General features: G+C 48.4%; 1 protein-coding gene across 15 annotated transcripts in view; it reads right to left on the bottom strand.

Annotated features, from left to right (window-relative positions):
- The window catches only part of CACNA1C (calcium voltage-gated channel subunit alpha1 C), a 606859-nt gene that overhangs the window by 42135 nt on the left and 549370 nt on the right, over positions 1 to 15354 (bottom strand). For 6 of the 15 annotated variants that reach the window (XM_025041069.1, XM_025041060.1, XM_025041067.1 and 3 more), the window contains one exon: positions 11131 to 11214. In XM_025041069.1, coding sequence (XP_024896837.1) covers positions 11131 to 11214 — 84 coding nt within the window. Of the gene's footprint in view, positions 1 to 11130; positions 11215 to 11805; positions 11890 to 15354 lie in introns of all 15 variants that reach the window. The other 9 variants (XM_025041061.1, XM_025041070.1, XM_025041066.1 and 6 more) reach the window with 2 other exon arrangements.

The following is a 15354-nucleotide window of genomic DNA, read 5'->3' as shown; positions in this document are numbered from 1 at the left end:
AGGTGTGGAGAACCTTGGCCATGCATGAAATAATGAGTGTGGAATTGTTTTCTACATTTGAGAACCCTGCACACAATTTAAGATATGGATGTTAACACCCAAGAAGCTGTTCTCAAGGGTCTGACTGCTGAGTTTATTTGGGGGTGGGAGCTGCGGAAGCTGGCTGCAGGTGGGTACGCACCAGTTCCTTGAGCCCCAACTCTTTGGGCCCCAGCACAAGAGCTCAGCTCCTGGCTGCCCCTGACCAGCTGAGCTGTTAACTCTTTCTAGAAGGTCATGGCTTTGCTTTTACCCTCCACTTTCAGGTGGTTGCTCTTGTGTTTCTGTGTTTAAGGTACAAACAAAGAAACAGGTAATGAAATTTTTGAAGGATGGAAATGTGCACAACTAGACATTTGCTTGCAGATTGAAAATACTCTTTTGGCAACAGATTTCTCAGCTAATTCCTTTTTTTCCCATAGCAAGTGGGTAGGATGTCCTTTTTTTTTTTTTTTTTGAAATGATGGACATATAGGGTGAGGCAAAGGAAGAGAAAAAAGGGACACCTCTCCAGTCATTTACAGAACACAGTCTAGATCTGAGTTTCTGCTCCTTGAGGAATACTAGCTGCCAGGCCAATCCACATGCCTGGAGGGTATAGGCTCACTAGATTTTTGGCTCGCAGGCTGTGATAAAACATAGAAACACACACAGACACAGACACTCACACACACACACACACACACACGGGAGATGGTCAAATGCTTGTGCTCCTGTTAATGGATAAGGAGTTCTGTGTTTCTAGGACATCAGTGAGGGAGGAAATGTGAAGGTCAGACAGACGTCAGTCTACACCACACACTATGCCGGAGAATTAGGCAGAGTTTCTAGCAGGCTCGGGCCACCGATTCCCTCTTGGATCCACCCCAAAAACTAACAAAGCAGCCTATTACTGCTAAGAGCCCTAGGTGAATGGTTCAAGGTCAATTCCATCCTGAATAGGACCAGAATGGAGACAACTTAAGGAACTCACATGGGTTACCTGGTCCAGCTGAACAACTCCCAGCCAATTAAATATTTAAACTATTTGTTTTATTTTATTTCTTAAATATTCAGAATCCTTCATTTGGGATTTTTAAAAGTCTTAACTGTCTTTTGTTGATTTTAAGCCTTTAATAGCTTTTTTAATATCTCATCTATATAAATCATATTTTAGTTTGAGATTTAGCTTTAGGTCTGTTCTAATCGCCTTGGTCATATCTTATTATTTTAATAACATGTATTAATTTAAGAATCCTCATGATATGTCTCTATAACAGGAGACAAGCAGCAGTTGGGAGGAGCTGTGAGGGCAGCAGTGAGTGGGATAATGGGGGCTCTGGGATCCCTGCGAGGGGTCCCCAGCCCGGGTAATGACAGTGTTCCAGAGACTTGCACTTTGGGAGAATCAAGAGACTCACAGATTAATTTTTTCTCGGGCTTTAAGTCTTGCTTTTGAGAGGGAGCTTTCGACTTGCTGGAGAAGTGTTTCCTGTCATCCTCTCACACAAACCTGTTCTAATGTGAGGAACTATGTTTATAAAACCCATGGCCTCAAAAATAATGAAATCAGAAAGCAATCACAGAGTGATTTCTAAGTGGGACTCATAGAAAGAAGCCTAACACACAGCCTTGCTCTCAAGAACTCAGTCCGCTGACACACACTGCCAGCTCCTGAAGGACATTCCTAGATGACCTGGTGTAATGGTTCTTATCTTTGGTCCCCTTGCCTTGCTGCAAGTGGAACTCCCTGGTGAACTAGAAGGGGAGACCAGACCAGCTGGGCTCGGGCACCTGCACTTTTAGTCCAGAGATGTGTTTGTGTTGTTTGCCATTCTCTGTGACTCCCTAGCACAATGTCTTGAAAAATTACCTGGCATCAGTTTTACTTTTTGAGCTAAATTCAGAATTAGCTGGAGTACTTGTGCCACCCATCTCTGACCCTTTCCCAGATTTGCTTCCAGTTCCACTGAGTCAGCTTATGGTTTCTATGTCTGAGGTCTTCCTGGGGAAGAGGGGTGATAAGACTCCCTGAAGACTTATGCCCTGGAGACCCTGCCTACGTCCCCCTTCCACGGGGGCCCACAGAACTGCTCACCTTTCCCGAAAATCCTTGGCTGAGCTTTAATATAGTACTAATCGTAGGCGTGGAGTAAATTTTTGAGTAGCCAATTCTTTCATCTTTGTTTTCTAATGATCTGGTAATTTTCAAGAGGTTAAAGATATTGGGGCAATTAACTTAATCTGTTCATGCAATTGGTATAAATGAAACAAGGTGATTACTCCATATGTGGGGCAGAGGTGGAACAGTTTCAGAAAGAGTCCTACTGTTTAGTGGTTCCAGCTAACAGGCTAAGGGCAAATGGAAGGAAAAGCCCATTAACCTACTTTCATATACTTATGCAGATTACCTTGTTTCGGTATAACTGGCAACGGTGATAGGAGTGGCACTGGGCAGCTAATAAGAGAGATTCTCTGGAAACCTATCCTTCTGAATGAAGTTCAGGATCAAATTGAAGTGTTACCTTAGTGGATGAGTCTTTGTTTCTGGGATGTACTTGCTGTTCCTGTTTACTGGGCACTATCTTTAGGCCACATGGAGGATGCTCAGGGGGACTCAGGGAGGACCAGAGGCTGGTGTGGGGGTTCTCCTAGAGGGACGGACTTCCTAAGAGGGTGGATGTGACAGTCAGTGGAAAGTGTTTCCCAACTGTTAACATTACATTGTCTCTCTGGAGGACTAAAAATGTGTTGAAAATAGCTCCTAACCATATAAAAAAGAAACTTTTCCCTTTTTTTTTTAAAGCATGGCCAAAAGGCGAGGATTACTAGGCATTTAGGAGTCGGGTAGTAGATATCTAGGCTGGAATATCCGACCAATTTGTCTTCCAGAATATTCTCTTGAGATCAATTGGTTAGAGAGCATCTTGAAGAGATTATAAGGCACTGCTGTCCCCTCCTGGACATGCTGACTTTGAAGGTGCAGGCTCTCTCGGACTCCCTCCAGGGAAGGCTGGCTCTTGGCTGAGTCTTGAACGGACCTGCGGAAATGGGATGCCCGACCCCAACAGCTGCCACCAAGGTGGTGGCTACATCAGGGCACTGAATTCCTCATTCCTCTGGAATATGAGTCAAAAGCCATGCCATGGGAGTATGTGAGTCTTTTACTGGCTACTCTACTACAGAACCCTTGCTTTTTCTCTTTTTAACCTCTTGTCTAGAACTCAGGAAGTAGACGTGATATAAATTCCATTCCCAACCACCTGAAGGTCTGGGTCCAGCTGGCATTCCTCCCCACAAACCCCCACCCCCACCCTATGCTCTGCTTTTCTGCTTTTACTGTCTTTACTTTCATCCCAATTTGATCTGCAAGACAGGATGGCTAGTTCAGTTGTGAGGGGGTCATGGTATGGTCTGAGGCTGAGGGCTGAGGGCTGAGGGCTTTGTTGATGGGGCTCCAGTTAATCTAGGGTGGGAGGACAATTATCAGGCTGATACATACAGGAGAGAACAGAATGGCAGGCACCAGGAGCTTCTAGAGACATTTGACACTGCCTTCACAGCCAGGAGCCAGCACATGTCAGTTAAGAGGTGTGTGTAGGGGTCCTCATTATCCTTTCATGTCCTCTTTCACCCAGGAGAAATGAACATCCCAGGGACCAGTGTGGCCTATAGATATGGAAGAGTCGGGAGATGATGAATCTTAGAGCCACCAGAGATGGCAGCAGAGAAAGGGATTTTCAGAAGGCCAAAGTAAAATATTTTAAACTGTAACATTCTAAAGCTGAACGAAATAAAAGGCTTCCTTGCTAAGGGAGATGCAAAGTTTAAATAAGCACAAGTCACCTGGAATATACAGAAATTGAAGATAGATGTCAACAGCCTTTAGATATAAGGGCAAATGAAGGAAAGATAGGTAATTGAAAGTAATTCTTAAGCAGACTCTCCATTTTGGGCTGGTGTGAATGGAGAGATGGAAATGGATCTGTGGAGGAGGAGTGGTAAGAAGAGGAAGATGGGGGAATTATGAGGAAGGCAAAAACATTGGACAGAAAAGAGCAGGGAACAAATGAAGGTAAGCACAAAGACCAGACAAGATGGAGAGCGGAAAGAGGATCACTTCCCCCACACGCCCACTGTGTTGAAAACCCCCTGGCTTGCATCTGTTTCTCCAAGGAAAAATTCTAGCTAGAAGGAGGTGGGCCCTCTGGAATCAATGGAGATGGGTTTGGGCTAAATGGTACCCAAAGTTGCACCCACTCTAACATTGCTGGATGAATCCACTTTCTGCCTGCACTTTTCTGCCTTTACCCCTCATTGCAGCAATTGGGGGTGGGGACACTCAGCCTTCCCTTTCTTGTGCTGCTCTGGTCCCTTTTCTGCTATGGCCTGGGCAGGAAAAGGCAGATCTAGAGAGCCAGGCCGAGGGTCCACATAGGCATAGTGAGTTGAAGGATGGAGAGAGGGTTGGAACGTGCAGGCTGAGCTCTCTGACTCAACTCAGAGGAGGTGGATGTGTAGCAAACATTCTCTGTGACTCAGGTTGACTGCCTTTCCCCATCATTCCAGGCCCTGAAGCCAGAGCAGGAGCCAAACTTGCTTTATTATTTTTATGGGGAGCCAGTGAGGTGGCAAGTATTTAGAAGTTGTGCCTGTGGGTCTGTGGTGGAAAGGTACCACTGGCTTCAGGAGTTGGGGTAAGGAGGATTGGGGGCCAGCACCTGGAGGCCCCGACATGCACACTCCTGCATACTCCCTGAAGCTGAGCCTCATCCCTTGTCTTGTTCCTCCCTCCTCCCATTTTCTTCTCAAGTTGCAGATGTCAGGGGGGCAAGGGTAAGCGGGGCTGGCTGGCTTTGCACTTGCTTTGCCCCTTTCTCCTGAGCCGCATTAATCAGGTGCGTGAACCTGAGATGTGCTTTCAGTCTGAGCATTCCCAGGGTGGCCTGGGCTCCCTTGGTCTGGGCATTGGCAGCGTCAGCAGACACAGAGAAGTTAGGTTAAGCCTCTCTGCCCCAGGTCACATTGCTGAGAGTGCAACAAATGAGGACCTGTGACTGGCAGGGGCCCTTCGGTAATGCCATGCCCAGGCCAGCCTGGCCCACGGATTTAGCCAATGGGCTCTGTGAAAATGCAAGAGTCAGTTCTCCTACAGAAATGGATCTGAATCCCAGTCTTGCCTCCTATTAGCTGTATGACCTTGGGCAAACTGTTTATCATGGGTAAGCCTCGGTCCCCTCTTATGGACCACGCACACTCTGAGGAATTAGTCTGACCATGTGTATGATGTCCTTAGTGGAAGAGCAGCCATCGTCTTCCTCTTCCCCCTCCGCCTAATCCTCCTCCCCTCCCCTACCTTGATCTAATCAGCTAAGATCACAGCCAGTACCATTGTTACCTTATTTTCCTGCTCTGGTCACTCCTGTGGACTAGCGCTTTGGCACCTAAGTAAACCCTGTAGCTGTTCCTCCCTCTGAACCTTCCCCAGAGGCTCCCAGGCCTCACCCAATCTCTGTCCTGCTCCACTCCCTGAAGGTCCCTCCAGTGCCTTCTCTCCGGAGAGTTTCTACACGAGCCACTTCAAAGCCAAGTTAGCAGATTCCTACATGGCCTTGGAAGCTTCATGAAAGGAACTCCACCTTAGATCTGAAACCTGGCAAGGCGGTGAAAAAGAAATGAAAATTTGCCTCAAATTCTCAGAAAATTCTCCATCTAGGTTCATGGAATGCTAGAGTCACAAGTGCCCTCCGAGACTATCTCAACCTTGAATGCTCCATTTGCATTCAAGGAAGTTGAGGCCCAGAGAATGGGTTAATAGTTCTAACTCACATGGCTACATTGTGCCAGAGCTGGAAACAGAACACAGGTTTCTTAATTTGCAATTTGGGAATATTTCTCTGTACCCATAATGCAAGAATCCAGGCCTCTCAGCACTCTCTATTGTGCAACAGACTTTACAATACAGAATGAAAGAGAAGAGTGTTGGGAAAAGCTGCTGGCCAGGCGCCTAGACTGATTCCAATGTGGAATGTTTGGGAGCAGTTTCTGATGCTCCGGGAAGTTCCATTAACAACCACAGGGATTATGTCTCTGCGTTTTCCCTCTGAAAAATGTAATTCCATACCCTAGAAAGAGAAGAAGACCAGAGAGCTTCCTTAGAAGGATGAGATACTGCACTCTGCTCTCCCAGGGGACACGGGAAGGGAAGCCTCCGACGGAGAACAAGGTAATGCACTAGGGAGGAGAAGGGCAGTGGCCTGCGCCCTGGACACGCATGCAGAAGCCAGCATAGTTGCACAAGGCGGAGACTTACGATGGCCCTCTAGTTACATCGGCTGTGGTTCAGAGGCATCTAACAGAGTAAAGAGAAATCGAACCACAGACCGGCTCTGAACACAAAGGGTCCTGCTCTCTCCGAGCCGGAGGCTGGGGCTCAGTCCTCATTCTTCTCCCGTCTTTCTTACCTCCCATGGAGCTCTTCACCACTGTCCTGGCTTTGAATACTGACTATATGCTCATGACTCCATGCTCTGACCTCAGACTGAGTGTCCAACTATTTACCTGTCACCTCCACTGGGAAGCGAAATAAACACGTCCCAACTGAGCTCCTGTCCTCCTCATGCAAACATGCTCCACCTCCTGTCTTTTCCAGTCGATACCAGCTCTGTCCTCCCACTGCCTAGCCCAAACCTCACAGCCATCCTGGATGCTTCTTTCTCCCACTCCCACATCCAGTCTGTCAGGAGATACTGTTAGTTCTATTTTCAAAACAGACCGAGAATCTGACCATTTTCACCACTTCTATTGCTGCTGCTTTGGTGCATGCTACCATCCCCTCTCACCCTGGTTACCACATCCACCTTCTACGTGGTGTTCTGGTTTCTACTCTGACAGCAAAGTCATCCTTTGGAAATGTAAGTCAGATTATGGGACACCTCTTCTCAAAGGCATCAGTGTCTCCCCTTCTCGCTCAGCAGGAGAGCCAAATTCTGGTCCCCTTCCCTGATCCCCTCCCCTCTCCTCCTTCTCCTGACCATTCTGCTTCTCTGGCCACAAAAGCTCTTCTCCCAGGTATCTGAATGGGTAACCCCTCACTTCTGTCTTATTTAAAACAGCCCCTGCCTTCACCGCTCCCTAGCACTTCTGACCCCCGTTCCTCAACACTATTCCTTTTCTGAAGCTCTTGCCATCTTTTAACAGATAGTCCAATTTCCTTATTTTCTGTACTTATTGCATTGCTCACTGATTACTTCCCAGACCCCAGCTCATTAGGAGGGGGCTTTTGTTTTGTTCACTAAAGAGTGGCCTAGGGATTTTAGGTGCCTAAAATCGTACCTGACACACACAGAAGGTGAGACGATAAATATGGTGGAATGAATGATGGTTCCTGGGATTTGTGGGAAATCCATTCCTGAGTGGCAGGGGCGGGGGGGGAGGGGGGGGGAGGGGGGCACCAAAGCCTAGTAAAGGCAAGGAGGAAAGGAAAGGTGTTTAAATGTGAGGAATATTCAGAGGGCAGTTAGGATGAATACGTCAGTTAGGTGAGGAAATGAGAGTTGATTTCTACAGGGTTAAAAGAGTCAAAGATGATGAATCGCAGGTGAAAAGCCCTCATGGATTCCTCTGAGGCTACAAGTATGGATTCCTGCCAAATTGAACATATGTCCGGGAATGGATGTCTTGTGATGACAGTAAGACTAGAAAAGTCTGGGGAGTGAAATAAAGGGAGGCACCCAGGGAAGACATCCTGGAGTTGTGAACTTCCATGCACCAAGGAGTGTCCAGACCTGTAAGCTGCCAGTGGCTTGAGGGCAGAACCATATGGGCGGAGAGACCCACCTCTGAGACTAAGCATTACTGCTCATATAATTTGTCATCTACAGTATTGTTTGCTACCTGAGTGCAGGGTTATGCCAGAACTGGGCTTGTGGAACAGCCCTATCTAGGCTTGAGTCACGGGCAGTGGTCAATAAGCTGTGCTTGCTTTGATCTGGCCATACCTGTCAACCATCTGTACGAGCCTAATCGTGTCTGGGAAATGAGGGCTCTAACACTGTCTGTGGGAGGTAAGTTATAATTAAATATAATTGGCTAGAGACTAGGCCCTCCCAGCTATTCCAGCAGGGGTTTGGGAAAAAAATGTCATTTGCCTGGATGCCACAGTTTCTCCCATTCAATAGTGCTTTACAGTTTTCATAGATTTTAAAATAGATGCTCTTATTTGAGCTTCAAAACATAGTGCCATAAATATCATCATATTCCTTGACGGATGAAGAGACTAAGTCTTCTACAGAAAGAAGAAGCAACACTCAACGATTTGCCAGCTTTGACTTCACGTCCAGCCCTCTCTTCCTTTCCCACACTATCTTCCTGCCTTGGGTGATGTTACATTTATTCCTTTTGTTCAGAAGCCATTAATTGTATGGGAAGGGAAGAAATTGATCCAGAAATATGCGTTGGGTCTCCGGACACCTCCCCTTGCTCTCTATCGCACACATTGTCCCCATTTAATCCATTGACCACTCTTCAGCAAAACTTTTCACAAACTCCTCAGTCTAGAGGAATGAGGAGCACTTCCACGTGGGGTAAAGGTGGTCTGGGAGGAGTCAGAGGTGCATCAGAACTACAAGGGTGGGCTTATAAATAATTTTTTTGTTTAGAAAAAAAAACAACCTATGGTTATTGTGAATATAAATTCTAGAACGTAAGGGCTGAACAAATCCTGGCTGGTGGAAGTAAACGGAGGGGGACCTGTGAGATGCATAGGTTTATCTAAGGGCATCATGGATTAAAGAGATAGAGGAACTGTGGCCCAGGGCAAACTCTGGCCACATCAGGAGGCCGGGATTCCAGCTGTGTGGCATAGAAAGGCAGTTAATCTCTCCACTGTCATCTTTATCATCAGCAAATTAGGGATGATAATTCTTGCCTGTCAAATCCACAGGTTAGTTCAGAATTACAGGAGATAAATGCAAGGGTGAACTGTAAATAGAAAACCATTTACAATCGGAAAGTACTGCATGATCATTTCACGCTTCTTTCTTGTCCTGCACTCCCTCTCTGCTCCCAACATAGCCAATTATATACCCCCCCCCCCAAATTTTTCTTTTGTGTTGTCTTTGTTTTTCTTTTAAAAACAACAACAGTTGGGGAGAAAATGGCAGGTTGAGTGTTGATGTGGGCCTTGCCAATAGTGAGAACCCCAGAGGACCCCCTGAAACAGCAGTGGGTCCCCTCTGCATGCAGGGAGGCAGCTCGCTGTCACCTTCCTGCATTTTCCTGCTACCAGGCTCCAAGTCCCTCACATAGATTTTCATATGGATGTGCACTGCTGTCTGAAAAAATGACATCCTTGGAGGGCAGGGCCCCCTGCTGCTCTCCCTTCCCTGTTCCTCTCCCGAGTACTCCCTCAGTTCAGAGCACTGCATGGTGCAAGCTCCAAGCACAAAGGCTCTGGCTGTTACATATCCATGTACAACTCATGGCCCTGAATAGCGCCTGAGATAAGACTTAAGGCTCTTCCAGCTGGCGAAACTGTCAGTGTGCTCAAGAGTGCTGAGGGAGGGGGTGGGAGGGGAGTGGGGTGCAGAGAATGAGTGGGAAGACTGATTTTTAAAAGATGACCTTCCATTTACTGGAAGAAGTCAAGGGAGAGTGTACACACGCATGCACACACACAGACACACACATACACACACACCATGAGACAGACAACTCAGAGAGATCTGGGAGACAGAGGAGAAATTGAATCTGGAGTTAAAGGGGAGCAGGGAGGGTGCAAGGGGCTGACGGGGGCGGTGTACGGAAAGCACGGCCGCCCCCTTCCGAAGTCCATCAGCTGGGAAGGGGCAGACGGGATTTTACGCAAGGGAATCAGGCAGGTAAAATAACATGTCAGCTCAACCGATAGGGGGCAAATTATGGCATGGAGAGGGGAGGGTGAGACACAATGGGGAGATGGTGGCGATTGCTAGGGTAGTTTCAAACATCTTAGATCAAACTGTACAGCGTCTGCTCCGTGCTGTGATTCAATGGTTCAGTGTGTCAAAGGTTTGTGCAAACATTACCAAGTCTCTTAATTAAGGAAAAATAATGACAAAAAAATTAAACAACACATGTTAAACACTAACTGCAGAGAGCTTGCCTATAGATAAAGAGAGGAGGTTTAAACATGCCAGGTAACAAAAAGACGTGTGCAGGAACTGGTAGGAACTGTATAGGAGGAGGCAACTCTTGGGACAAGGTGGCAGGAGGCCTCGGAGCGCAGAGGCTGGCATTCTGTCTGAGGCCGGGCAGCCAGGGCAGAACGTGAGGGGGATGGGAGTGGGAGAGAACCAGGTGAGTGAAGAATCAGTTCCCTGCGTGGGTCCATGCGGGAAGCAGATGCCACTGTCCCCAGCAAGAAGGAAGAAAGGCCCCCGCAAGAGCTCTCAGTGGGTCACCCAGCCACCTGGCTCTTTGGCTACTCCAGAGAAGAGGGGTGTGCAAGCAGGTGTCCAAGCACAACTGGTTCTCTTCTCCTCTCCCAAAGGTGCTTGGAGAGCTGCTGACATTAAATGGGGTGGAGCCCTTTCAGTGTGAGTGTAATGGGCTGGGCCTTGGGTTGACAAAGCAGGCAAAGACAGAGCCTTAACTCCATGTCTCCCTTTCTAGGATGCTGTGGGTGAAAAGGCAGGAGGGGGAGAGGCGGTGGTCTGGAGGTGAGATGGGGGTGAAAAGAGGTTTGGGCCCTGGCCCCGGCAGCTGCTCAGACCCAGAAGTTGTAAATACTCCTTGATTTTCTCACTCCATGATCCCCATAGCTGCATCCTCCTATACAGCGTGAGTCATGCCAGGCGGATTGTAAAGGGAGAGAGAAAAAGATGCAGCAATCAAAACTTAAAAGGATCAGGGAGGCCTAATTCGTAACGAAGTTAAAAAAAAACTTAAAAGTTCCAAAAGAAAGCGACAAGAAAAGATCCTTTAAACCAATTTAAACGAACAAATTTAAAAAACTAAATGAGAATTAGGAGGTGGGGAGGAGAAAATAAAATGAAGAAAAAAATAAACCGGGGAAAGACAATGAGTGTTAGAGCAGGCACGGACAGTTAGGTACAGACGCCAAGTACTTACGTTTACCTCGGTGATTGCTATATCAACAATGCTACCCACAACAATCAAGGCGTCAAATGTATTCCATGCATCACAGAAATAGTGCTGCATGGGGCAGAGAAGCCGAGGAAAAGAGAGAGAGAAGAGAAAAAAAACCAACAACAAAGGAGAAAAACAAAACAAAAAAAGGAAAAATGAAAAAAAAAAAAAGCATGAAAGAAAGGAGAGAAGAGAAAAAAATGAGAAAAGAAAGAGGTTACGTGGGTATAGTAAACACTCTCTTACCACTCTACAGTTCTGGCGGCTCAGACCTGGGCAACCTGGTTCTCGCAGGGTGGAGAGGCCTGACAAAAGCTGGGTTAGTTCAGAGCTTACACTGGGCCGTGGCCACCCTGGGAGGGGGACCGGGCGGCCTCCCACCGCCTGCTCCCTCCACTCGGCTCCCAGCTCCTGGGCCCAGCACAGAGGGCCGAGCTGGGACAAGTGGAAAAAAAGGAGGAGAAGCTCTCACTTTTTTTCCCTCACAGGACGACGGCGGGTTCAATAAAAAGCATGACTGGAGGCGAGTAAAAACAGGAAATTAAACAAAATAAATAAAAGGAGGTAAAGAGAGAGAGAGAATGAAAGAGAGAGGGAAACAGGAGGCAGAAGAGGAAGGAAGGAGGAGGTTTCCTGGGAGGGCAGAGTCATACTCACATTAGTTTCACTGAGAATGACGTCAATTATGCTGCCAATTACGATGAGGAAGTCAAAAACATTCCAGGGATCACTAAAGTAACCCTACATAAGGGAGGGGCAGGCAGGACGGGGATTAAAAAGGAATATTAGACAGACAAGAACAGAGCAACATCACCATCAGAATCACCGTCCGGACCTCAGTGTTGCTGCTGGAGTTCCAAACACCCTCGCCGTGGCCAGGAGCCCAGGAGCCCAGGGGAGAAGGGGGCGGCCAATCCTCCTGCCCTGCCTCCTGTGGCCACAGTGGCCACATGGTTCCCCTTCCTCCGGATCCATCCCGCCTCGCCACCCTCCTGCCCAGAGGCCCTTTCTACTTCCCAGCAGGGCAGGAGTGGGCGTGGGGCAGGCAGTGAAGGGTTGTGGCTGGACTCTCTTTTCAGTCCACATTTAGCATCTCCTATAGCCCCACTGCTCTTCCTTCAGAAAGGCTTTTCTGCAAGGAGGGAGGGAACACAGGTGGATGATCCCTTAGAGGAGAATGGGCTGTGGCCCTGTGGTTGATCTAAGAACTAAGAAGTAGCAATCGGTGTGGCCCAGAAGGGTGGCCAGGTCGTCTGGGCCCAGAGGTGGCTCATGTAAAGCTCAGCAATAACAAGGGGGCCACGTCATTAGAATGATACCTATAAAAATATGGGCTCTATGCAGACGGAACCAGAGTCACCCTTGTTCCAGCACTGGACATGCTCCAGTATTCCCAGGGGCAGCTGTGTCCTGGCAAAGGCTTCACTAACAGAAGGGAGACAGAGTCCAGGTCAGTCTTGGAGCTAGGTAATGCAGGACGTGGCCCTGTACAGTGCTCTCAGGGCGTCTCCCAAGCACCTGCCCCAGGCTCCTTTCCCAACATCGTCATTCTGGAATAGGGACCCACCGAAATGCAGATGCCACCGAAGTGAATGACGTTGCCAAAGCCTTTCCTGAGAACCAGACTGACAGGTGTAGTCTGGGCATAGGGTGTGTGGATGGGGACACAGGCTTCCTGGGGAGGGCAGCCATGGAGGAGAGGTTCTAGCACAGATCGGGGAGACAGTGTCCTGATTTCACTACTTTACCCTGTGAGCATGGGATTTTCGGGTTTTCCACCATATTTAGAAAAGGGAAAAAAATGAAAGTTCTTGAAAGACTTTTTTTGAGGTACTTGGATAACTGGTCAACCAAGGGATAGGCTGTCCCCAGTTCCCTAGAGGATTCCAGGAGTCCTAGGTGAGTGGACTCTGTACAAAGTGGCCTCTCTGAGAGGCGTAGGAGTCTAGAGAGAAATGCTGTGACCACACGGGACATCCACTCGCAGTTTAGGAAACCCCAGGACAGCCATATTCCCCTGGGCGGGGTGGAAAAGACCTCATACCAAAGACACTAGTCTTAATGAAAAAGGACATTTTCTCCTTTCGTCCTTTAAGGAATGTCGACAAAGGGATAAAACAGGGCTGGAACACCTTTGCTCAGCAGGCCCAGAATTTTCCTATTCTCTGAGCCACTAGTTGGGGCTTCCAGGAGATGGAATTCTAGAGAGTGGTGAGTGCATATGAAAGCGTTAGGGTTCCTCTGAGAGTTTCCCAGCTCTCTCTCCCCAGCTCTCTCTCCCTTTTTATTTTTTACTCACAAGAGCCAAGAGTCTGTGTTCTTCCATTTCCTCCTGGCTCTATCCAGCTCCCTGAACTTCCCCACTTCCCAGCCATGCCCTCTTTCCAGAGAGATCGCAAGACATGCTGTCCTAGGGCTGTTATTCTTAGTGTGGGAGGTCGGGTCACAGGGAAAGGGGCCTCTCGGTTCCCAGGCATTTCTGCCAAAAGAAAACAGAAGCACCACCGCGGAGACTTCGGACAGCCAGACTGGGGAAGCAGAGGTTGGCCAGGGCATGGGGTCAGGTGAAGGTTGGCTTGGGATCGTGGCTTTCTCATTTGCTTCCCAGAATATTTTTCTGAATATACTAGAGGCTTTGAGGTGGAGAGAGACCTCTCTCTCCCATTCAAGTCACATGCTATGAGCAGGAAACAACCAATTCCCTCCCAGGTTCTCAGATATCATTCTCAGGGCAAATGGAGAAAGCTAATTTTGAAGGAAGGGAGGCAAAGAGCGAAGACCCCAATGAACTATAAATATGCGTCTGATATAAAATTAGATTTCGGAAAACACTGGGGGAATATCTCTAGATAGGAATGCCATCGTTGTGGGTAGAGCTATTTCAGAAGGGAAGGTGAGGGAGGTCGAGAAAGAGAAAGGAGAGAAACAGGAACCAGAGCAGAGTCCAGGATGTTCAGCACCTGGCCTAGAAGACGTGGTAACAAAACATGATTTGGGTGTGGGGGCAGGAGGAGAGGTAGGAAGGTAGAAGGTTCGGGGCATACGAAAGGAGGATGAGTTACAGTCTTTCCTCCACCAGCGACCTGAAACAAAATGGGTAAGTTGGCCTTGGTCTGCAACACCTCTGAGGGGAGGAAAGGGAAAGGAAGAGAGGCAGAGAGCAGGCTCGGGCTAGGTTAACACACAGGTTAATCCACTGGAGAGCACCGGGGGAGGGGCCGAGACCTAAAGGGACCCTGTCAACCTCCTGGCTGTACATCGCTTGTCACCCTTTCTCTTGGGTTTCCGTGTGTATGTGCAGATGGAAGGAAACACAACACAGTCAGCTCCTCCTTGACCATGGCCCTCTCCCATCCCTTCAGTGCTGGCTGCCATTGGGTTGGCTGGGCTCTGTGGAGATTAATGCCTCATGCCTCACACTTGCCCTTAGCAGTCTGTGTTCCTGGAGGCTTTCGACTGACTTCTCTGGGCTGTGGCAAGCTCCCTGGCAGACCCCGTGCAGAGGCCTCCACCGGCTGCAGGACCAACCAGTGCCCTTGTTGCCAAGGGCTCCTGTGGACCCGGCCCTGAGGAGATTTGCACGCATCTGGAATACAAGAGTTGAGGGAGTGTGTTTGGGGAGGTTGGTGACAGAGTCCCTTTAAGAGGCAGCTTTGCACCCTGACCCATTCACTTGCCTTCCCACCCCTCTGGCCCACAGCCCAACAGTCCTGCAAGGTGGACCACGAAGACGGTTTAGATCCAGCTTCCAGGTTGGCTTCCTCCTCCCACTCTTTCAATAGCCTCTTCCTCTCACCCATTCCACACCACTCCCAGAAATAAGGCCGATAGCTCCCATTAGGTCAACAGGTTGTCCAAGGGACGAGGGAGAAACCTGGTCAACCCCTTAACTGGGCGGGGCCTGGGAGAACCGTTTTACCTATGCTCTTTGGGGCATAAGAGCTTAGTGTTCTCTTATTCTCTCTCTCTCTCTCTCTCTCTCTCTCTCTCTCTCTCTCTCTCTCTCTCTCTCTCTCACACACTCACACACACACACGCACACACGCACACACGTTTTTGCCCACCTCGTTTGCTGGAAACCATGGGTAACGTGGGTTTCAGGAGTGTAATGGAGGAAGGAAGATGGGAAAAGGAAATCATTGGTTGTTTTCTCTTACAAAGTTAATTTGACCTGGAGCCAGGTTATACCTGTCACTCCTCCTTTCC

The sequence above is a fragment of the Pteropus alecto genome, unplaced genomic scaffold, assembly GCF_000325575.1.
Source record: "Pteropus alecto unplaced genomic scaffold, ASM32557v1 scaffold76, whole genome shotgun sequence".
NCBI lineage: Eukaryota > Metazoa > Chordata > Mammalia > Chiroptera > Pteropodidae > Pteropus > Pteropus alecto.
This window is presented reverse-complemented; position numbering and strand designations above follow the sequence as displayed.